The sequence below is a fragment of the Podarcis liolepis genome (genome assembly GCF_965112155.1).
Source record: "Podarcis liolepis genome assembly, chromosome: 14".
Taxonomy (NCBI): domain Eukaryota; kingdom Metazoa; phylum Chordata; class Lepidosauria; order Squamata; family Lacertidae; genus Podarcis; species Podarcis liolepis.
The window spans coordinates 7,750,096-7,774,502 of NC_139569.1; the positions used below are offsets into that span (position 1 = coordinate 7,750,096).

The 24,407-nt window shown below is 45.3% G+C and overlaps 2 protein-coding genes across 6 annotated transcripts in view; both read left to right on the top strand.

Moving 5' to 3' along the window:
• The first annotated feature begins 2,153 nt into the window (after positions 1-2,153).
• On the top strand, positions 2,154-4,516 carry LOC310692928 (chemerin-like receptor 1). Its single transcript, XM_083474508.1, has 2 exons — positions 2,154-2,222; positions 2,729-4,516. Exon 2 carries the CDS (start codon positions 2,740-2,742, stop codon positions 3,841-3,843), a length of 1,104 nt encoding a protein of 367 aa, XP_083330634.1. The 5' UTR covers positions 2,154-2,222; positions 2,729-2,739; the 3' UTR covers positions 3,844-4,516.
• Positions 4,517-6,244: 1,728 nt separating this feature from the next.
• The window catches only part of PRPSAP2 (phosphoribosyl pyrophosphate synthetase associated protein 2), a 36,998-nt gene continuing 18,835 nt past the window's right edge, over positions 6,245-24,407 (top strand). Inside the window, exons 1-7 of one of the 5 annotated variants that reach the window (XM_083474505.1) lie at positions 9,268-9,395; positions 9,522-10,055; positions 14,948-15,065; positions 16,640-16,791; positions 18,989-19,041; positions 21,810-21,876; positions 23,713-23,885. In XM_083474505.1, coding sequence (XP_083330631.1) covers positions 16,673-16,791; positions 18,989-19,041; positions 21,810-21,876; positions 23,713-23,885 — 412 coding nt within the window. In that variant the 5' untranslated portion in view covers positions 9,268-9,395; positions 9,522-10,055; positions 14,948-15,065; positions 16,640-16,672. Of the gene's footprint in view, positions 6,731-9,267; positions 9,396-9,521; positions 10,056-10,546; positions 10,903-14,947; positions 15,066-16,045; positions 16,224-16,639; positions 16,792-18,988; positions 19,042-21,809; positions 21,877-23,712; positions 23,886-24,407 lie in introns of those variants that run through there. The other 4 variants (XM_083474506.1, XM_083474503.1, XM_083474504.1 and 1 more) reach the window with 4 other exon arrangements.

The window sequence follows — 24,407 nt, forward strand, 5'->3', positions numbered from 1 at the left end:
CTGAAAGCATTTCAGTGCAGGAAGCAACACAACATACATGTAACTGTCATATGTGATGGTCTTATATAGTGAACGGGGTACACATTCCTTAAATCATAAAATCTATTTATCTGGTGACTTTGGAGGTAACATAGCAGAGAGTATAATCAGACTATACCAATCTTAAAAAGCTGGAAAGACTGAATGGAGCTTTTGGGACACAATTCATCAACATTATGTTTTCACAAGGTTGCCACTTTTTTCTCCCCACTTGCCTTGCTCCTGTGCTTTTAGAAGTTGGTGGTCACACAAAAAATAAAACTGCAACCCTATGCGTATTTTCTCAAGAGTAAATCCTACAGTGGGACTTACACGTGCCTGAAATTGGGACTGTAGGCAGGCCAAAGATAAATATATCTCCACTGTTCAGTATCCCATTTTCTAATGTTGTTGGCATCTGTCTTGAGAGACAATGGAGCGCACTTCTGGAGGTAAAGTTCAAACCACTGTGTTAGCAGCACTGAAGTGACCCCCCCTTAGGTGCAACTGTCTTAGGTTTCTCCATCCTGGATTTGCGTAGGGTTTACTCCTGAGACTTTTCTTCTCCTGAATACTAATACTATTTTATTATTTTCATTTTATTATTTATACCCCATCTGGCTGAGTCCCCCCCCCCACATCCCACAAGGCAGTAGCAAGGCCAGATTTAGGTTTGATGAGGCCCTAAACTACTGAAGGTAATGGGGCCCTTTCTATGTCCAGCTATCCTTTGTCAACAACAAATTGTCACTGTTTTTGTGTTGAATATATGCTATATGGTAATTTATGGACCTAATAGGTATCTAAAGCCATTTGCACATAACAAATAGGAGCCTACACAACACAAAACACTGTTGTTGTATGTAGGTTTTATTTTATTTGCTTTTTATCTTTTATTTTGAAAATTACATCTAGTTGTTTTTTTCCTTTAAATTTTTTTGGGGCCCCCAAGAGATTGGGACCCTAAGCTATAGCTTGTTTAGCTTAGGCATAAATCCGGCACTGGGCAGTGGAGAATTAGGATCAGAGTTGTCTTTCACCTAGATGGGCTACCTCCGCAGGTTGAAAAGCTCCATCTGCCCCTCACTTCCCTCTAAACCATGCAAAGAAACTGCCTACTTGACGATTGGACCCACTATTGGTCTTGTCTGCTCAATCCACCGCAGCCTGTCTCCTAACTCTCAAAGGGTTTGAGACCCATTGGCTCCCCTCACCTGGTTTAGCCGGCCAGTTGAAGCTGTTTCTGAGCTGCGGCTGCTGTCACATGCTTCCAGCTTCCAGGAGCCACAGGTGAGAGCTGAGGGGTCTACTAATAAACTACAATTTCCATGATTCTTTGAGGGAAGCCATGACTGTTTAAAGAGGTATAAAGGACCCCTGACCATTAGGTCCAGTCGTGACCAACTCTGGGGTTGCGGCGCTCATCTCGCTTTATTGGCCGAGGGAGCCGGCGTACAGCTTCCGGGTCATGTGGCCAGCATGACTAAGCCGCTTCTGGTGAACCAGAGCAGCGCACGGAAATGCCGTTTACCTTCCCGCCAGAGCGGTACCTATTTATCTACTTCCACTTTGACGTGCTTTCGAACTGCTAGGTTAGCAGGAGCAGGGACCGAGCAATGGGAGCTCACCCCGTTGCGGGGATTTGAACTGCCGACCTTCTGATCGGCAGGTCCTAGGCTCTGTGGTTTAACCCCCAGCGCCACCCGCATCCCTATTTAAAGAGGTATAATACTGCTTTAAATGTATAGTACAGCTGAAACTGTCATCTAACTTCCCAACAAACAAATCAGAAGGAATGCTCCTTAAATAGACAATACCGTCTACTCTCCTTGAAAACATACTGCCTATGACAATGGAGGAAATACACAGTGATTAGTAGTCATTGATTTATCCTTCATGAATTTGTCCAGTCCTCTTTTAAAGCCACCCCAGTTGGTGACCAAAATAAAAACATGCCGCATATTACAACTAGTCCAAGGGTTAAATTCCATTAATAACATGTAGGGGAAGAAGAGGCTGGAATAAATTAGATTCTCAAAATTCCCCTAAACAAAGACGTGTGGAAAGAAGAAGGAAAAGATTCAGGCCAAGATTATTCACCGCTGGGAAGAACACTCTGTTAAAGTCTTCTAGAGAAAACGTGTTAGATTGCTCCAGGAATCGGAACCAGCAAAGACATCTGTTGGAAGAGGCAAAAAGAAGGGGTGAGTCTTCCCGATCCCTGTCTTAGCCAGTAGTGTAAAACAAAATAGAATTTTAATGTATTTTTATTAGCAGCTAGAGAGATGAGGGAAAGATATGGTCTGGTGGAACTGGTGTAGTGGCAATAAATTTTATTTAGCTATAACGAGGAAGCCACAAAAGCTTGCCAAAATAACAACACAAGTAATATATAAATCTGAACGATCAAGGAGCAGAAATATAACATCAAAGCTTGAAAAGATAAACAGCAACATTTCACCCATATTTAGCAGCAAATACCGAAATTTCAATACACGCCTTCTTAAAAAGATCATTGTTTAAGGCCAACTGAGACAAAGGTTGCCTTAGCTCAATTAAGCTCTTTAATTTGCCACAATAAATTCCAATTTCAGTTGGACTGACGTTGCAGACCGTTGCAGTAACTAACATAGCTAACCCTGTATTTTCTTCCCTGATTGGCTTTTCCTAAAGTGTTTATTTTCTCAAATATTTGGATGATTTTTATAAGATTTCAGGAGGATGAATACTTCACTGGGAATGGAGAACAGCTCTTCGTTGACCTTCCGGTCTAATTTGACCTGGTGGCAGGAGAACACCACCTCTTCTCACACCGACCGCTATCTGGGCCTTCAAAAACGCATGCACCTCCTGTCCATAGTGATTTACAGCATTGCTTGTCTCCTCGGGGTGACCGGGAACGGCCTAGTGATCTGGATTGCAGGCTTCAAGATGAAGAAGACGGTGAACGTAGTCTGGTTTCTCAACCTGGCCATTGCGGATTTCGTCTTCACATTTTTTCTGCCCTTCAGCATCGCCTACACATCTCTGGGCTTCCACTGGCCTTTTGGGAAACTTCTGTGCAAGCTGAACAGCACCATTGCCTTCCTGAACATGTTTGCCAGTGTCTTCCTCTTGATGATCATTAGCATGGATCGGTGTGCTCTGGTCATTTACCCAGTGTGGTCCAGAAACTACCGAACCACAAAACTGGCATATGGCATCGCTCTGGTGACATGGGTCACAGCTTTCATCATCAGCTCTCCGTACCTCATTTTTCGAGACACCGCAACAAACTCCAGGAACGTTACCAGCTGCTTCAATAACTTTGCTCTGTCCGACAATTACAATACCGAGGAGACCCGAAGGCTTTGGAGGATGAGGCACAAAGCCATGATCATATCCAGGTTCCTGTTTGGTTTCCTCTTTCCCTTCACCGTGATCCTGGTCTGCTACAGCATCGTGGCAGTCAGGATGAAACGGAGACGTCTAACCAAGTCCACCAAACCTTTCAGGATCATCATAGCTGTGACAGTGTCGTTTTTCATCTGCTATTTCCCGTATCACATCTTCTCCTTGCTAGAGATGTCCAAGGGTTCTGCAAATCATGAACTCAAGATGGCTTTATTCTTGGGAATCCCTTTGGCCTCCAGTTTGGCATTCTTCAACAGTTGCATCAACCCCATCCTTTATGTGTTTGTAGGGCAGAAGAAGTTCCGTCAGTCGGTAATCGTGGCCTTTGAGGGGGCTTTTGGAGAGGACTTTATCCTGTCTCTATCCAGCAAGAGAAAATCTAGATCCATCTCTCAGGCAGAGATTCAGGTGACTTCTGAAGTCAGTAGATGATTGGAAGACATCTGCTGCCAATTAACCACAAAGGGCCATTACTCAATCAGTCCTTGTTTATGTTTCATATGTACATCCATGCACACAAACTCACTGGGGTCTTCTTGATTTCACTGGGTTTCCACAACTTGGAATCACATTGCCCTTTGCCAAAACACTAGCACAAGTGGTTACTGTGCGTATGACTCTTCCAAATAACATTTTCTAAAGGCATTTCCAGACTGTTGCTAGCTTGCAAGTGGGATTCTAGTGCATTCCACAAATTCAGGTTCTGCAATTAAGGCTGATTTGATGTTCTTGCTTAACAAACCTGTTTTTCACTTCTCACTAAAAATAAATAAATTTCAAACTTCTTGCCATAAGGAAAGCGATGGAGATAAAGCACTGCAAATTTTGGGTTAGCACTTGCTTGATACAGCATCATATAACTTTCCCCAAAACAAATCAGAATGAATGCTCAGTAAAAATTCAGTATGACCTCCTTGAAAACTTTGTGCAAATGTATCAGGATGAATGCTCACTATTATTTAATATTTTATTTTGTCTTAATAAAGGTATTGCCTTAATGTGGATTTTTTTCCTTAATGGATCAACACAACAGCCTATTATTTTCTTTTTCTTATGGCTTCTTCAAATTGTTGCAACCAGTGAGTGGATGGATATCCCAATGGCTTTGCAGAGGGGAGGGCTGTAGATCAGTGGCAGAAAATCTACCTTTCATGCAGAAGGTTCCATGTTCCATCCCCGTCATCTCCAAGCAGGGCCAAAAGAGACTCCCTGACTGAAACCCCTGAAGAGCTGCTGCCAGTCAGTGTAGAAAGTACCATGCAAGATGGACCAATGATCTGATAAGGCAGCTTCCTAGGTTCCTATATTCCATTATCCTGCAAGTCCCATTCACAGACAATAGCGTCATAGTTAATGTATTGTTCACACCACCCAAATCTTTGAGTGGTACGAAATTCCAGGGGTTCCAGGCGCTTACTCAGGGTTTGTGTTTTCTTTGGAATGAGGTATAGCAGAGACTTTGGTGTCTTTAGGATATATGGGGTATTTATACATAAATACAACCCGACAGAGGGGTTCACAGCATTAACACCCCAAGAGGGTCTCTTGCCACAGCCTTGGATTCCAAAAGAAACCAGGCATAGCTGTGTCTCCCAACTGCCTAACCTGTAGCCTGACATCACTCAGCTCTCAACTTTGCCCTGTCTTTCTAACTATCAGCAAGTTGAGGAAGGGAGGGGGGCATCCATTTTCCATCTGGCACACAGCCACTTCCTTTGCTACATTAATACCATATACTTAACGACCATTACGTCACCAGGAAGCTAGCCTGGCTATTCCAGGAATTGAATCTGTGCTGGATCCAGAAATTAGAAGCAGAGGTAAGGCATACAACTTACCCGCCCCCCAAAACTCATAACAGTATATTACTATAACTCTCGAAAGTACCATTTAGTTGCGTCTCTCATTTGTTGGTTCGAAGAAGAAACACATCTGTACTTTTATTAAATGCTTAACAATCTTTTAACAAACAGCTGAATTTCTCATTGGCTTTCAGGTGATGACAAACGTACTAAGCTGTACCCCAATCTATCACTATATTTTGGAGCAAACGATCTCTTTTCTTTTTCAATCAATTTTCTTTAATTGTTACTGTAATCTAGGATTTTTATTAAGGGGATGAGAATGGTTTCAAAGAGGATAGAATATAAGAAAGAGAGGAAGAGTGGTGAATGAAGTGTGTTGGGGGGCGGGAATACAATTAAAATACTTGGGTCTCCTGTTGCTGTGTTAGGGATTTCTGTCCCTAACATTTCCAGCTAAGTCTGGAAAGGTCCCTTGCCCGAAACCTTTGTGAGATGATGTCAGCCAAGGTATAGACAATTTTGAGCTAGCTAGACAGACTAGGATAAAGCAGATTTCTATGTTCCTAAAGACAGCTCCAGAGAAATTCCTTTTCTTGCTTGCCTTGTGCAACTCATCTTTCAAGGTCTTTTAAACTTTAACATATGACTTTGAAAGGGGTGTGGAGTGGGTGGGAAGGCTTTCACAAAGCTCGGGGCAATTTTGTCCTGCAAAGCTGTTTACAGTTCTTGAGAAACCGTGTTCAGTCCTGATGACTGGGAAAGTTGGCAGGAGCCTGAAGATGGGAGTGGTGGTGGGGAGGCGTTCCCAGAGGTTGGCCTTTGAGAGGATAGACTATGAAAAGGAGGGCCGCATTCAGCAGCGGCTGGTGCCCCTTGACTGGGTGGAAAGCAGTGAGGCCAACTAAACTTGGAGCCAGAGCCAATGACAGGGGGAGCCCTCCAATTCTAGATCTGCCCTCATCTCCTGTTGGTTGGTGCCCACCAGGACTGGCAGGAAGGGAAGAAGGGAAAGCTATTGCTCATGACAGACAGAGTCTAGTTTTGCCCCCATCTTCCTCTGTGTTGAGCAGTGGATGAGACTCTTGATCTGAGGGTCATGGGTTTGAGGCCCAAGTTGGATGATAGATTCCTGTGCTGCAGAGCGTTGGACCAGACGATCCTCACGGTCCCTACCAACTCTACAGTTCTGCGAGTTCTGCAAAACCAGCAATGAGACTAAAGAGGTGGAAGTCAACAGGCAGTGCCACCGCCTGCACTAGTTGTAAGCAAGACGGCAGGCAGGTGGAGCCTGGCTGAGGGAAGAGTGAGCTTGGTGGGGCAGTGCCAACTTCTGCTGTCCCCATCTCCCTTCCTCCCAAGTTCTACAAGGGCAAAACTGAGACGGAGAAAGAAGCTGACAGCCAGGGGCACCTCTTGGGATGGACGAAAGCAGGAGGGGCTGGCTAAGGGCAGACTAAAGCTGGTGGGGCAGGGCCCCATTCACCCTAATGGACCACCTTCCACTGGCTACAGGGGTGCGTCAAACCACACAGCGTCTGTAAAAAGCAAGCATCTGCAGAGGCGAGCATAGAAGGAAAGATACTCTGCCAGAAGGACAGAAAGAATGAGTGGCGATTTGATGGGCATGGCAGGTCTGATGAATCCTGCAAGCTTCCATGCATTTCTGCGGGGTCTTTTCTGCTCCACAATAAATGTGTGGCCGTGTTACTCAATTGCTGCAGAGGAGCCAGACGTCTTTGCTCAAGGGAAATCAAATTTCCCCAGCATTCAAACGATGGTTGCACAATTGTTATTGACACTGCCTGGATTTGTTCAGTAAACTCAGCAAGTATTCTCTTCTCTTCTCTCTCTTCCCACCTGAAAGTATAAATACTGAGTGATCTGAGTATGATTTAAGTTCCTTCTGTAGTGGAATTTTAGGCCATTTCAAATTCAATTCTGTTTTAATTTTAATTCAATGTTTCATCACACTTAAATCTCTGTTTGATTGTCGTCATTGCGTTTACCATTTTTACCTATCTAAGAAGTGGCCCTACTGTTTAAGCTTTTCCATTGTTACACCCCCCCCCCGCAAATTATCCACACAATATTCTGTGTGTGTTTCAATGTCTTCTTAAGTATATTTTATACTTCAGCACAGCAGCTTGTAAAATTCTGAAGACTGAAAAAAAAAAAGCTGATGACCACATGAATGAATTGTGAATTGAACTGGAATGGAGTTAGTTCCCATTTGGAGGGGGCAAACTGGAACTGGAACTAATTCATTTTTGGAGGGAGTAAACTGGAACTAGCTCCTTTTTAAAATGAACTTTCCAAGCACTGTATCTTCAACTTCCAGAAAAGTATTTAAAGAAGTGTATACAACTGACAGATTAATGAATTAATCAATCTATCCAAGTGTTAGTGGGAACACACACACACACACACACACACACACACACACACACACACAAAACACTGCTGAACTACTTGGAACACAGATGAAACTGAACATCAGATCCATAATCCATTTCTTAACAACTCTGTCATATTATCTAGTCATCTTATCTATTTCAGCTGCATCCTGACCAATTCCTTTCTATGTGTCTTCTCTGCAATTCAGTTTGCAGCTGAATGCTTTTAAACAATCAACTTCTGGGCAGAGTTAACTGGCAGCAATTGCAAAAACAAACAGTGGGATGGAAAATTGATTTTCTTTTTCTCCATAGCGCTGCAAGGTTCAATACAGGACAGAGCTTCTGGGGTCTGTCTTGTATTTGCACAGAATGCATAAGTGCCATGACTTCCTGCCTGGACTAGCAGGTAGGAATTCCCCACCCAAACATCTTCAAGGATGGTAACTGCTTGGGATCAGTGATGAATGCAGCCTGCTCTGTTGGGGTGGCAAAGGGATCAGACCAGAGGAGGCAGCGTTTCTGGACAGAAACAATCATGGACAGAGCCAGCCTAAGGCATTTTGCTTCCAGAGAAAAAGGACAAGGTCTCTCCCACAGTCTACGTACCAAAGCAGAGTGGGCTGGCAGTCAAATTTTACTTCCACGCTAACATAGGTGCCAACTCCCTGGGACCTTGGGCACCCACAAAATTCCCCATGAAGGCACCCACAAATTTTGGTGCCAGGGCCATGCACCCACGGCTCTGGGCACCCACATGGGGTCATGGGGCCAAGCTGCTCTGCTCAGGTATAAAATATACTTAAGAAAACATTGGAACACACACAGAATATCGTGTGAATAATTTGCGGCGGGGTGTGTGTGTGTGTAACAATTGAAAAGCTTAAACAATAGGGTCACTTCTTAGATAGGTAAAAATGGTAAATGCAATGACCACAATCAAACAGAGATTTAAGTGTGATGAAACATTGAATTAAAATTAAAATAGAATAGAAATTAAAATGACCTAAAATTCCAACGCAGAAGGAATTTAAGTCACATTCAGTTCACTCTGTATTTATAGGAACTACTTTCAGGTGGGAAGAGAGAAAAGAAGAGAATGCTTGGTGAATTTAATGAACAAATCCAGGCAGTGTCAATAACAATTGTGCTAAGCATCCTAACAAATGGGCCTGAGAGCTGCATATTAGTTCAGGGCATGCATGACAAAGCTGTGCAACACTCTTAGATTTCCTACAGAAGGAGCTCAGCAGAAGCAGCGCTAAGCATCTTCCGCCTGAGGCAAGCGCCTCACTCTGCCTAACGGTACTGTGGAGGCCAGTCAATTGCGTGGAGAAACGTAGTGGAGTTTCCTTTCTGACTCACCCCCAGCAAACTTTCTGACTCACCCCCAGCAAACACACATTCATGATCCGAGAGATGTAGGAAAACGGCTGCAAGCCAGCAATTCCTCCTCCTCCTCCATCTGTTGTTGCACTAAGCATAAAACCTGGGAAAAGGGAGAGATGTTACACATACGTGTTTGGGAGCGGTTGTGAGGAAGCGCATGTTGGGGAGGGGGAGAAGATGCTGAATACATGTGAGGAATGGCAAGGGTTGAGGGGTAAAGACACACTTATTTGAGAGGTTGCAAGAAAGGGCAAGCATTGATGCCAAAACACGTTTGGTGGGTCGTGTGGAAGGGCAAAACATAAAGGGGGACAGTCTTGGTAGTAATAAAGGTTGAAGAGTGATGCATATTTGGTGGCTCCTGAGGAAAGACGGGCACTGATGGCTGTGTGTGTGTGTGTGTGTGTGTGAACAGATGCCAAACACGCTTGTTGTGAGGGTCCTAAGGAAGGGAAGCAGGAGAGTCCTGAACCCGCGCGCATGGCAGATCATGAAGGGCGGGCGTTGAGGGCTGTGTGTGAAGAGACGCCAAACACACGTGTTGTGATGACCGTAAGGAAGGATAAGCAGGAGAGACGCTGAACACAGGGATCGTGAGGAAGAGTGGGCGTTGAGGCGTTTGTGTGTGTGTGTGCGAAGAGACGCCAGCCACACACGACCTGAGGACTGTGTGAGGAAGGGCCAGCGCCGAGGCGTCGGAACGCGCGTGCTCGGCGCATCGTGAGGAAGGCGAAAACAACCCGCGTGTCGCGGAGAGCCGAGAACCCGGACCGCGCTGAGGGAGGCGTGGAGCGGCGGCGGCGGCCATTAAGGGAAGCGAGAGGTGAGGGGAGGGGGAGGCGTTCAACACGCGCGCGCTCGTGTGAACGGGGGTCTGAGGCTGGCGGCGAGAGCCTCGCGCGGCCGCTCCGCCCACCCTCAGGCCTTTTCATCCCCGCCGCCATTTTGCAGCTGGACGGAGTTGGCCGTGTGGCGTGAGCAGGAGAGCCTCCGACAGGGACGGGCCTGCTCGAGCGAAGACCCCGCGGCCTCAGTCTGCCCTGAGCCTAGGAGACAGGTGGGCGGGCGGGCGGGCGAGGGAGGGAGCGGCGGGGTCCGCGGAGGTGGCTGCGCCGGCCAGGTCCTCCTCCTCCATCCATCCATCTATCCATCCTCCTCCCCGCGTGGCTCCTCCTTCGCCTTCTCCCTTCTCCCTTAATTCACTGGGGGTCGCGGGTGGGTGGGGAGCGCCTTTGTGTGGCTGGGGTGGTGGGTGCTCTCCATCTTTTAGGGTGCGGGTGAGGGGAAGAGGAGGGCCCCCCTCGCGTGCCACGTTGTGCTGGCATTTTTATAGATCTATCTGTCATCTATCTATCATAATATATCTATCTTTAATAATATATAATATAAAGATATATACAGCTTTGCTGTGTCTAACCAGGTGGCAGCAAAAAACCCCCCAACTACTGCAATTATTATTTTTTTAATAGCAGGCGCAATTAGAATTAAGATCTATTAATTTGATTATTGATGGGACCCTCCAGAATGTATTTTTTCGCCTAGGTAAGTTTTTACCTCTTGTCTTCAGTGCATTGGTGTTTTTTACTTTATCGCTACGGCTAGTGGCTGATGTCGATCAAGATTCTTTTGATCCTGCGTGCGATGTGCGCGCAATATAATGTGTGTATATACGCGCACGCTCGCACGTGTCTGGGGCGGGAAGAACGCGAACACATTTATATCGATACCTCGGTGCTCTGTATTTTTAAGCACTCTCCATTAGCGCTGCTTCCGGGGCGTTTATTATTTGGCAGGAGTTTGTATTCGCTGCCGGTTTGTGGTCGGAGATGCTCGGGCTTCTCCTTCTGTTTTGCGATGGCCATTAGAGCCGCGGACAAATGAAATCGGGTCGCCGTCGCCTGTAGGTTTGTATACATATGCACACTTTTATAGAGATAGCGACATATGTGTGCGAGACTACACGCTCAGATTTGTGCGTGTGTATCTGCGTGGATAATAGCTTGCATGTATACACTCGTATATGTTATGCTCCGTGTGTGTCTATATAATAATGATAATAATTTTTATTATTTGTTTCCTGCCCATCCGACCGGGCTGCGCTGTTTATCTATGTGTGTTTAAAGATATTTAAGCTATCAGCTGTTCAGATCCATCACCAGAAACTTAACTTGAGCTTTGCATCAAACCTAACAAATCTTCCTCAGTCCAAAGCAGCAATATTTAGATATTTAATTGCAGTCACTCTCTTTTTTTTGGGGGGGGTGACTGAATGTTATAAACTGCCTTGAAGCATTGCATTTGGAGGTCGGGTTAAAAATAGATTTAGTTCAATGAAAGTGTGTATGTGGGGGTGTCAATGTAGAGGGAGTGGTTTTGTGCCCCTCCATCACACCAGGTGTTTTTATATGTGTGTGTGGAATGACATTTCCCTGCTTCTAAGGCAACCACCCTCTTTTTGATTATTTATGTGATTTAATTTCTATACCACTTAGTATATTAAATATATATCTAAGCGGTGTTCAGAAAACTGAAGCAAAAACCGACAACTTAAACAAAATATAACAAAAATGCAGAGTTGCATATAGAAATGTTACATCAGTACAAAGTTATTAATATATACAAATCAATCACTTTCCACCTGATGGAGGTTGTTGTTAAATAAATACCTGTTATTTTGCAATTTGCGTTGGGATGCTTGCATGCTGACAGACCCTAAATCTTTATCTGTTTAAAGCAACACTTAATACGGAAAAAAACAAACCTTGACATGAGGAAGGGCAGGGTTTCGTTAGAGGGGAGCAGAAAAAGGGGAGTGGGTTGTTTGTCTCCAATCTTCACATCGTGTGATTGTGTGGAGGGGGGAATAAGAGTTTTCCATGTGATGAGAGAGACATTGACATATATACACATTCAGCGCATTTCCCCCAGGGCTGGGTATAAGGCCTTCTTAACTCCTCTGTTGTTGTTGTTTTATAAAAAACAAATGATGATTTGGGATGGGGGGGGCAATCTCCCCACCACCATAAGGCAAAAAATGTGATGCTGTCAATTTCTCCACCCCTCCCTCTTTCCATGCTGAACCTCCCCCCCCCCCCAGCTCTGTCGCAAAGGCAAATACAATTACTCTCGGTGTTTTCTTATGATATACACAAGTGTGTGACCATACTGGATTTTAATGCACATACACAAACTCGTTGGAGGGGTGTGGCGAGAAACAATTTAATTTAATTGATGTTTCCTGAGTTTTTTAAAGTACGTAGAGGTTCCCCCAGCTTAGGCCACCAGAGTGAAAAAGGCTTTGCTGATCATCTGGAAAAATAGGTGGGGCGAGTGTTTCTTAAGCACACACTCTTCCCATCCTCTATTTATAAGAGAGACCTAGGGGTATGTGTCTTTTCCTCCGTATTCGCTAACCTCCATGCCTCTCCTTTCCTCCCCAACCTGCAACTAATTGGGTAGATCTTTATTCAGTATTCACCCCTGTCCTTTAGCAAGGCTACAGAAAGCAGGAGTGAACTTCTTGTTGCTCATTTTGAGTGGTGGTGGAATGAATGCATGATGTTGATCCCCTGGGCTGATGTGTTTGGTTCATCTCCATTATACTCATCCTTTCAGCCGCACGGTAACAATGGCGGAGGCCCTAATGCGCAGAAGCTCTAACTGGGAAGCTTTATCCTTTGGGAATTGTGGTGTGTGTGTGTGTGTGTGTGTGTGTGTCTCCCCCCCTCCCTGCTGCCCATCTCCCTTCAACTGCTGAATGCCTTTGTGGTCCAGAACCTATCAGGACCCCAAAGCTCTTAATGGATAGGATTTAGTCCAGCAGTTTGCTCTGTGCGCTAAGGGTGTGGTATGTAACTAGCCAAAGCATCATAACAGTAAGAATTGGCTTTCTGTGGTGCTGCCTGCTCTTATGGGCTTGTGAAGCAGAGTGCAAATTATTCCCACTGGTCTAGATTGTGCGGTAATTCAGAACCAAGTCCCAAGAGAGACACTGTATAAAATGCACCCCATAGCCTTTCTCTGTTTTCCCTTTTATAGTTGTTGGTAAAGCTGTGTGGGGCTTGTTTTGCTTCCCTTAGGTAGAACACAATGGATGCTTTCTGTCTGTTGCTTCTGAACCATAACGTGGTCTTTATTTGTGATATAATGAGCTAACGGATATTTATGGAGCGCTCTGGTTTTGGTCTAGGTTCAGAAAAAGATCAACCCTTTACGCAAATTTGTTCATAGAGTACTTGCTGAATTAGGGCTGCATTTCTGTGTCTTAGTTTTGGACAGTGTTCGAAACTCCCATTCTAGGCGCATTTTGCGACAGGGAATTTCATTAGCGCAAGCAGTCTCTGAGCTCTGGGCGCAGTACTGCGCTTATGATTTCAGAATAAAACTGCAGAGTGGAAGGAAAGGAAAATCTTTTTCTGCCTACCCACTTCCAGTTACTCTCTGAAGACTGGAGAAGAGACCCTCTTAAGAATATTAGGAGGGTGGGCAGGGGAAGGACTAGACTTTGTGAAAAGTGAACATAATGTTTTAGCTGCAGTTCATTCATTTTCAGCTTTGTATTCTTGTTTTTTTAAAAAAATCGCACCTAGACATTCGCTGTTGCGCCCATAGCCTAGGTTTAAGGTGCCATTTAGCTCCTGGCTTTCATATCTCAAGTTTCTAAAACTAGTTTTGGAATTTTCTCATTCTGAGCAGGCAAAGTTCCATGCCTGGCATCAGTAGAATTTCCCCACATGTGGTGCTTTAGAATGTTAATTATGCCTATAATTCGATCCTTACAGTGGATAAGTGTTCCTTGGGCGTGTCATTGGTTTGTAGTGAATGAGGTTGTTTGAAGTCCTTCTGCTATACACTGGGTTTGAGCCCCAACCCACAGGTCACCAAGCATGTTAGGCCTGTGGGCACATTTGGATCTTTTAGTTAGTATGGCCTCTCTGCCCCCTGGATCAGTGCTTCCCACTGCCCCATACACACACACACACACACACAGAACGCCAAGACCTCACTTTCCCAAGGTACCGTATCCGGAAAAGAGTGGCAATGCTAGCTGGGCCTGATGGCAGTTGTAGGCTAATACATCTGGGGTGCACCAGGCTGGTGGATGCTGTGTTAGTGAATGATCACAAGAGAAAACTTTTGCTTGTTTGGATTGTGGTTTTCCTGTCTTCGCTGTGCTGAATTTTCTGCCTGCCTTCTGTTTTGAAAAGGCAGCCTCTGCTTTTGACGGTGCGTGCTTGATCGTGCTGTTAGTTAATTCAATGTCTTTTAAACAATAATTTGTAATATTTCTTCCTTCAAAAAGAGCTTCTCTGAAATGGGCATGGTTTATATTAATGAGAATGTGGTGTGATGGTAGAGGCTCTGCTACAAGTGAGATTTGCCGCCCTTCTTTCAGCTGTGAAATTCCACTATGTCTGGACGAATAGAATGTGGTCTGTCTGCAGAGGCTGGGAGAAGATTTTTTAATAACGGTGTTGCCCAGTATTAGTCACAACTATGACTAACAGTATTTTTATAGATGCCACCCTCCAAAAACAGGAGAAAGCACCATTCTTGACTGTAGTCTATATGTACTACGTTGCTCTTTCTCTTTGATTGTGTGACACATTTTTGAAAGATAGCTGATAGTAGATAGAAATAAACTTTTCTTAGCTATATATCTGCATTGGAGCTTGGATGAAGGGACAGGTGTTTATTTTTTAATAGGCAAATGGTAATGATTTGGCACTTTTTCTGGTTAATAATCAAATCATTGCATATTGTTTAATACAGATGACTGAAGTCCTATTTCTCGGTTTCATTAGAGTCCCAAACGTATAGTTTTCAAAAGGTGCAGCAAAGGGTGTGTGTTCTTATTTTTGCAAAATAAAGACCACTGGGATAATCTTTACCATCTGCTCTTACTTCCCGTATCTCTTAATGGTTATATTCTCTCCTCTGTTTCCACAGGTAAATTTTTTGAAAGGATGCTAGTGGCATTGTCCTCAGGAGGAGAGTAAAGTGCAAGAGAGCTTCAGCTCTGTGTGCCAACTTCGCACGGCTCTTTTCTCAGCCACAACCTTTATTTGTAAGTGCTTTCTCTAAGAACATTAATCAGACCTGGGCGCTGGCTTATATTAGCAAAACTGTCAGAGGTGGTTGGTATCAAGAGTTACCCTGAACCAACAGCCTTTTGTTTAAGGCATCAGGGCTGGAACTGGGAGCAAGCTGTTTTTTGTTTAAGGCAGGGGTGAGGTAATCCTTCTTTGCTAAAGGGCCATACTTATTTGGGGGGGGGGGGACCTTCTGGGAGCCACATGGGCAGGGCCGGAAGCAAAAGTGATCTGAGCCATGGATGCAACTCTTACCTTTATAGGGTAGGCGGTGATATAAACCACTGAGCCTCTTGGGCTTGCCAATCTGAAGGTTGGCAGTTCGAATCCCTGCTACGGAGTGAGCTCCCGTTGCTCTGTCCCAGCTCCTGCCAACCTAGCAGTTTGAAAGCACACCAGTGCAAGTAGATAAATAGGTACCACTGCGGCAGTAAGGTAAACAGTGTTTCTGTGCGCTCTGGCTTCGGTCATGGTGTTCCATTGTGCCACAAGCAGTTTAGTCATCCTGGCCACATGACCTGGAAAGCTGTCTGTGGACAAACACCGGCTCCTTCGGCCTGAAAAGCTAGATGAGTGCCACAACCCCATAGTCGCCTTTCACTGGACTTAACTGTCCAGGGGTCATTTACTTTTTTTTAAAAAAAAAAACTTTATTCCAGTTGTGCAATAATTGGAACATTCTATACACACCATCATTCATCCAGGTATGAAAGAGGCAATATTCAATACTCAGTGTTCAAGGGCACATTCCAACCAGGCAAAAAAATGAGGGCCGAGAGCAAAGCTAGGGAGGGGTGTGGTTTGGGAAAGGCGATTTATTATTATTATTTATTTTATTTTATTTTATTTATACCCTGCCCATCTGGCCGGGTTTCCCTAGCCACTCTGGGCATCTTACAACTTATATAAAACATAGTAAAATATCAAACATTAAAAACTTCCCCATACAGGTCTGCCTTCAGATGTCTTCTAAATGAAGAAACCTGGAGAGTCACATTTGCTTCCCCATGGACCTGAGGTTCTCCTTCCGCCCCCGACCAAGGCATCTCAGTCACACATAACTGTCTTCACTACTATAGGTCCCTGTGTTCTCGCGTGAAATTGAATTCTCCCTTCTGCACACCGTTTTTATTGTACGTTCATAAATCGCCATGAGATAAATGTGAAAGTTGATTCATAAATAATATATAATAGTTGCAAATAAATCAGGAAGAAAAGTCCAGCCTGCTATTTTACTTTTAACAGCATCTTGATGTCCAGAAACCAGGAGACAAAACTTTTGTCACAGTGTGGATGTGGGTGTTACCACCTATTCACGCCAAGTTGCAGTTGTAAGTACAGCTGCAGTTTCAGGTTGATAAGCTGGCAACCCTAGTGGTAGTCTGATCATTGCTGAATGGGGCGAGATGTCTTAAGTTCCTTTAGATTGGTACTTGAAGAGTTACACAGCATGGGCAGAGCATACAAGGGTGGCAGAAAATATTGAAAATTGGGTCTTCATGCTCCACGTTGCTTATTTAGAGCTAATGTGCTTTTGATCTTCTTGCAGTATTTTAAAAGTGGGAAGACAAAGGAGGATTTGATGTTTTGTGTGGCACCCAATGGTACAGGATCCATCATGAATATAACGAAGGGTGGGCTGGTGCTATTTTCAGCCAATTCCAACCCATCGTGCATGGAACTATCAAAGAAAATTGCCGAGTAAGTAACAGCCGCTGTATTTTTCTTCCTAAGCACTCTGTGCTGCTTCTGTTTCAATGTGGGGTGTTGGGTCTGGCTGGTATGAGCGTAATGTACGACTCTCAGCAAGATTATATTGTCAAGTTACTTAGTAATGTCTCACTGCTGTTTTTGCCAAGAGAAAGTTACATTTAAAGGTGCAGGCTTAGTATAATGCAGGCTTTGTTCTAACATGATAAACCCACATATGATAAACCCACGTATTAAAGTCTGCTGGTCTTAAAGCATTACCTAATATATATATCTGGCTTTCCTAGCCGGAAAGTTTAAGATAAAGGTGGTCTGAGGATTATCACTGGGTCCTGGTGCACCTCTTAGGAAGCCCCTGCAATCCCTCACACCAAAAGCAAGTTTGAAATTTATGATGCTTCTGTTACGTGCTGAAGAGGCCAGCCATCTTTTGGTGTAGATTTCAAAGTCTGAACTGAAGATTAGCTTGCCTCTTCAGCAGTAGTTCAGTGGAAACTCAAAATAATGGCACCAAGTGAGTGGATCCAAGTTCTAGAACTGAAGCAGCCGAACAAGACCTTTCTTAATAGTTGTACCACATTCCTGATTCCAGGAATGACAACATGGTGGCCCATGAAGAGCAGGCAAATTTTAAGAGTGCATGCTATGAGAGCAGTTTTATAAGGCTTGGAGACTAAGGGTACATTGCTCCTTCTGCCCTTCCCCTTCCCCCATTCCCAGTTCTTGCCCATCCTGTTATTTAAGCTTGTGTTCTCTCAAGAGAGCCACTCATCTTAGCGTTTCTTACAGCCAGAAGGTCTCTTGACAGTTAGGTCATGCTGTGCACACTGGCTGTTTTTCAGATTCATTTTGCAGAATGATCCTTTGAGAACACTTATTTCGGGCCAAGCCTGTTCAGCCAATGCTTAGCCTCCCCAAACACCTAATGTACATTGAGCTGAGCCAATGATAGTCAGAGCGTGACTTGTGTGATTTTGTTTCCTCCTGCCCTTGACAGTTGCTTGCCCAGACCAGAAAGGGAGCCAGTTACTGAGTAATGTGGATGCTTAGAAGCGGAGATGGTCTGTTGAAGGCTAGAAGAAACCCCATCAGGTTATCTTGCAGAAAAGATTCTAGTTTTGGTCTGGCACTGAATGAGAGAAGTAGCAGAAGAAGTTTATGGGGGAAATTTGCCCAGGAAGGAGTAATGGCAAAGTGAGCTGTGTGCTATTTTCCTCAATGACAATACATAAGATTAACAGCAAGTTGGGATTCTGTTACCGCTTCTTAAATTGCAAAAAGACCCACAGGTATGGCACCTGTGGTCTACAAACCTGAGCAGCAGCTCATTCCTATAAAGCGTGACATCTGTATGGCAATTGTTCCTGCAGTTGGAGAAATGGCAATTGTTTCTCAAAAGTGCATTTGTAGGCAGATCCTTCTGGATGTAACAAGTGAGCAGAATCTGTGCTGTGGCAGGAGTTGGCAGAAGCTACCTTTTGGCGGTGGGGACATTGAGTCAAGTCTTAGCAAGAACCTGCTTAGAGAGTTCAGTGATCCAGGGTTTGTGCTGCAGGCAGGCTGCTGTTAGGACTATAAGCAATTAGGGCAAGAGGGCTTAAGCAATTAGGGCAAGAGGGCTTCCCAAACTCTCCCCACCCCCCATGGACTACTTAAAAAATGGCAAAGGGTCTTGGCAGGCCACTTAATGATTATTGTTTTTTTGCCTGTTATAGCAATTATAATGTGCTGTGTTAGATACTGTATGACTTTTAATTCTTTTTGTTGCTTCTTTTATCTCCTATATTTATTGTATTGCAGTTTGCATTCCTTAGAATTCAAGTTGAAATACAACATAAGAAATAGAAGCAGTACAAATACAGTTATAAATCGGTGTGGGTATTTAATGCAGACCCACCACAGACCATTTGAATGAAGCTTTGGGACCACTGGTGTTCTGCGGACCATTGTTTGGGACTAGAGTACAAAAAACTGTTAAGTGATTTCAGCCTTCACCAATTTGGTGTTTTCCATATTGAACTGCAACTTCCATCATCCGCACTGGCTGGAACTGATGGGAGTTGTAGTCAAAAACCTCTGGAGGGTGCAAGAAGAAGAAAGGCTGCCCTCCCTATTTAAAATGTTATTTTTTGATCCCAATTCTAATTCATCCTTGCTTCAGTGAGCTTTGTCTTGTCTACCTTTGCAGGCGCCTGGGGGTGGAGATGGGCAAAGTCCAGGTTTACCAGGAGCCGAACAGAGGTGAGCATCTTCCACTGAAAGCCCTTACTTAAAGCGTTCATCGCTGGGAGCTAAAGGGAAAGGGATCTAGTTTATTAAGCACCTCCCATAACAACCTCTTTCCTCTCCCTTCCCCCTGCCTCTTTTCCCCTGGAGAGTTTGTCCCTTTAGGTGATCCATGTGTCAGCTCTTGCTGTTTCCTTAACTAAACAAGTGTAAGAGGCCACTTCCTGGTTTTCCTTCCGCAGCATCTTCCTGTTGTCAGCCTGTCCTTGCAGTTCTGTGACAGGCACGCAGTGTTGGGCTTTCCTGTCACTTGCCTTCATTGCACGACAGGGTAAGGAAGAAGAGCAGCTGCATTTGCCACAGCCCAGCCCAGCCTGTACATTATACACCAAAGAAAATCCCCTGTGTTGCAAAACTGAACGCTCTGAACAACAGCAAGCATCACGCCGGCTAATAATATACTGACAATATTTTTATAACACTATACTGTTTCAGAATTCATAAACAGAAGACATATAATATGTGCATGGAGTCACAAACTAATAAGAATCAAATAAATGTTACATGAATGGTAGAGGAGTGGTAAGTCACTGTCAAAGATCACTGAAATGGAGGCAGAATGCCTTTCCACAGTCAATATCCTACAAACGTGAGACGATGGGTGCTCCAAACGTTGCAATAGGCTTACTACACTTTTTAGTGATAGCTGATCCATGGCCATTTGATGTACCCTTGGGGACTATTTGCTGATGAAGTACTGTGCTGTTGCTGTGCTTGCAGCACCCTGTTGCGACGTTTGGAGCACCCATCATCTCACGTTTGTAGGATATTGACTTGTTGTTCAGCCTGTACATTAAACAGACAAGAACCTGGATGGACCCATGTTGTTCAGCATTCTGTTTCCAACAGTGGCCAATCAGACGCCTCCAGGAAAGTCTCAAGCAGGGCATCATTCTCAGTGGCCCTTCTCTGTTTGTCCTTCTCTGATGAAACTGCCTGAGTACTTCAAGGTACCAGCCTTCTTTGGATTTGGCTTCCACGCTCGTGCAGAGGCTGGGGGCTGGGGGATGCCAAATCATCCATGTGGGATGCTTGTTGGTCAGTATCTGAGTGTGCATCGTGTGAGTGTAGCAGCGACCTGGAAGATCTTTGCTGAAGAGTAGATGTCAGGAGTACGTGCAGGAGCCAGGCCCTGTGACGAATAGGACTTTGCAGGACTGGGGCCTTCCTAAGTTTGTTCTGAAGAGGCAAGGCACGGCCACACAGGTGAGGCCAATTGGTAACTCACTGCACCTGGTGGCAAGAGCCGGGAAGGGATATAAGGTCAGCATTTCCCTTCGGCTCTTTGCCACAGCAACACATTCCCTCCCTTGCTGCGTTTGGCTCCTTGACTCCTTTCTTCTTGATCCTCGGACCCTTGACTTTGTGACTCCTTGCTTCTTAATCCTCGGACCCTTGGCTTCTTGACTGCTGATTCTCTGACCCTCGGACTCTTGGCTTCCTGGCTTCTGGACTCTTGTTCCTACTCCCACCCCGCCATCTTGTCCCCGGTCCCGACGTCCCCAGCCGGGACTTCGATCGCCTGTGAACCGGACCATGACAGTAGAGGCCTTAACCTTGACCATACAGGTGTTGGCCTCTGTTATGGGCTTTCAGGGGTTCTCTAGGATCCTGCATCATCAATTATTATTATTATTATTGTTATTCATTATTATTGTTCGTCATGTTTTCTACCAAGGTAGCTAAAGGCAACTTACAATATATAACGAAGTACGTACATTGAGACCAGCATAACAGAAAAAGAAAAACCTAAAAGAGAATCATGTTTCTGTAAGACAGGATTAAAATGTCACACCCACTGAAGGAGTTTGCAGATAATAAAAGAGCCCAAAGGCCTGGTGGAAAAGAAATGTTTTTGCCTGGCAAGTCTCCCCAGGAATAGCATTCCACAAGTGGGGGAACCACCACCAGAGAGGTTTGTTCTCATGTCACTGCCCTCTGGACCTCCCGAGGAAGGGGCACACAAAGAAGGACTTCAGATGGTGATGTGAGTCGGGGAGTGGCAAACCTTATTTGCTCTTTGAATGTTTCTCATGGCACCGTGGCCAAAGAATGTTGGCCTCTGGTGGTTTGCTACTGGACAACCACCTTTAGACCTAAAAAAAGAGCAACTTGTTATACAGCTTTCTTGAAGAGCTGACAAGCGCACCCTAGAAAATTTAATGGAGGATAAGGCTATTTATTTACCTCCAGCTGAAATCCAGCAGGGCTCTTCTATGACCACCGGGAGCGGTGTTGCTGTAAATCTTTCTCACCCCAGCTGTAATGTTTCTGAGTATTTGTCATGTGGATGGAACTGTTTCCATGTTCCTTTTCCAAGTGATTGTGGTAACTTTTAAGGCACCGGTTTACGTGGCCAGGAGACCTGCAGCATTCCTTACTAGCCATAGGAAGCTGCATTGCACCAGGTCACACTGTTTGCCCAGTATTGCTTTGCTCTGATCGGCAGCACCTCTCCAAGGTCTCTGGCAGAGCCCTTTCACTTTCTGCCTGATCCATTTAACTGGAGAGGCCAATAACTTTAAATGGGACCTTTGCCTGTGGAGCATGTGCTCTGCCACTAAGCTACAGTCCTGCTCCTGCTGCAAGTGAAGGGGAAACAACAATGTTAATATTTTCCTTTGAGATGGGTTTTCAATATGGTCTCACCTGATGATTGGAGCTTAACGCTGATGTACTTTGCAAGCATGTGTCGACACTGAGTGCATGTTTTCTTTTGGCAGAAACGCGGGTACAGATTCAGGAGTCTGTGAGAGGAAAAGATGTCTTCATCATCCAGACTGTCTCAAAGTGAGTACAAATGTCTGCTCAGAATTAAACCCCAGACATTTCCCAATTTGGTTTTGATTGAACTGTATCTATGTAATGCGGGTGGCGGGTAGAGCTTATTAACTTTGTCTCTGTTCCTTTTAAACCCTCCTTGTTAGATGTCTGTGGTCTTCTGCCATTCGCTGTCCATTATGTTCCCTTTAAGAATTTTTCAACCAGCATCAATTTTAAAGCAAATGTCTCTAACCCCCTAAATGATTTGGCAGAGTTTCCCTGAAAAGTCTGGCCTATATGCTTCCCTCTGCTTTTTTCTTTTTAACCATGGTATATAAAAAAGGGATGCTCTAAATCCATTCTCTTAAAACCCCACTTTCCATCTTGCATAAGATGAGACAGGCAAAACATGCAGGTATCCAAAGCTCATTGAAGAAGCTGTGATCAAGGGTAGCTGTACCAGAGCTAGACAAAGACGGGAACTATTTTAAGCACCTGTAACTAGGTTATGGAGGAGTTGTTGTTCCTGCACTCTAATTTTATCTTGCTTTCTTATGCTGTTACTAACTGGTACCTGTCAATTTGAGAGACACTCCCCACTGCAACCTCTTTGATTCCCCAGCTCATCTCTGCTTTGGGGGAGAGGGAAGGAGCATGCTGTTTGCCAGGTCACTATGTTGCATTCCTGTAATCGGTTTGCCCCACTGCAAAGACGGCTGGGTGGCAATGCTAGCCACCTCTGGTCCAAAGGAAGCATAGTGGGGAAGGGAACAAAGCCATTTATTGACATAATGCTCTGTAACGGGTGGGGAACCTTTTTTCAGCTGAGGGCCATATTGCCTCCTTCTGGTCTGCCTTCCGGGGGCCACATTCCAATGGTGAGTGGCTCAGAGGCAAAAGTGGACAGAACCTTGAATCTGAATCTTACATTTATACAGCAGGCACAATCTCACGTGCCTCTCGAATATCATCCATATGGCAAGGCAAGCAAGAGTCGCCATCATAGTTCCAGCCAGGCAAAAATGCTTGAGAGAAACCAGTGAAAGGTGTGGCCTAAGGAAAGTGCCACGGTCCAGACAGAGAGACTTGGAGGGCCCCTTCCAGGGGTGGAGGTTTCTACCCCCGCTCTCTAACCACGGCCTTTCTTTCCTCCCCAGAGAAAGGGCTCAGGGATGTGGAGCCTCTACCATTCCTCTCTTTTTGGGGGGTAACGAATGCTGCACACGCAGTTGAAATCCATGGAAGCAGAGGTCCACAAATCTTAGCTGGCCTCACCCCAGAAAATTTGATCTTTCCAGAGGGAGGGGGCAGAGTCTTCCTGAACGCAGGACCCAATACAGCTGGGGTATGTCTTTGAGTGATCCCGTACTTCTCCACAGCTGGGGAGGCAAATGAGAGCCTGCCCCAGATGCTAAGCCTCAGGGAGTGGCGTTCCAAGTGCATGTGAGGTTCAAGAAGGAGCCTTAGGGAGATATGTGACCAGTAGTGAGCTGGCAAACACAACAGCTCAGCTGGTAACCTCAGGGTCCTGGGTTTGAGCCTCATCTTGGGCAAAAAGATTCCTGCATTGCAGGGGGTTGGACTAGATGACACTTGTGGTCCCTTCCAACTCTTACCATTCTTTGATTCTGTCTGAAACGCCCTTGCGGACCAATGATAAGGAGGAGGAATAGTTAATCTTCCGGAAAACAGGTGTGGCAGCAATGATTTCAGAGTGTACATCAAGGTCGAAAGCCCTGCGTAATGTCCTGTTGCTCTACCTGCCCTCTCCGGCGGACGAAGGACTCTATTGCGTCAGAATGCAACATAGGGCTTGTTGTCGAGTGAAGTCCCGATACAGAACCAGCGCCCTTCTCATTACAGGGATGTGAATACGACCATCATGGAGCTCCTCATCATGGTGTATGCCTGTAAAACGTCCTGTGCCAAAAGCATTATTGGCGTGGTTCCCTACTTCCCATACAGCAAGCAGTGCAAGATGAGGAAAAGGGGCTCCATTGTCTCTAAGCTTCTGGCTTCGATGATGTGCAAGGCGGGTAAGGACAGAGAGCAGCGGGCGAGGCCATGGCGGGACATGCCCACCCCCACCCTGGCCGCTCTAAGTATGTCTTCAGGCAACGCTGTAGACTATAGGCCTTGGCTCTCCTCTAAAGTTCCTTTCATGAGACAGTGGTCACTCGCAAAGGGAGGCAGCGCCTTGCTGAAGCTCAGTGGTTAGAGCACATCCTTTGCATGCAAATCGTCCCAGATTTAGGGGTGTATCCGTTGCTAGTCCTTGAAGTAGCCCCACAGAAGATGACGCAGCTCAGGCCCATTGGGTCTGCTCTGAGTCGGATTTTGTTGGAGACAACTCGTAGCCCCTGGCATCTCCAGGTGTTGTTGGGAAACAGCCCCACCTGAGATTTGGAGAGCTGCTGCCAGTCTGTGTAGACCAGGGTTTCCCAAACTTTGGTCTCCAACTGGTTTTGGACAACAACTCCCATCACCCCTAGTTAGTAGGACTGTGGGTCAGGGATGATGGGAAATGTAGTCGGGGGGGGGGGAGCTGGAGACCCAAG

What these genes read in the sequence shown, in the direction of transcription:
- LOC310692928 (XM_083474508.1), top strand. Translation starts at nt 2,740, where the DNA reads ATGAATACTTCACTGGGAATGGAGAACAGCTCTTCGTTGACCTTCCGG.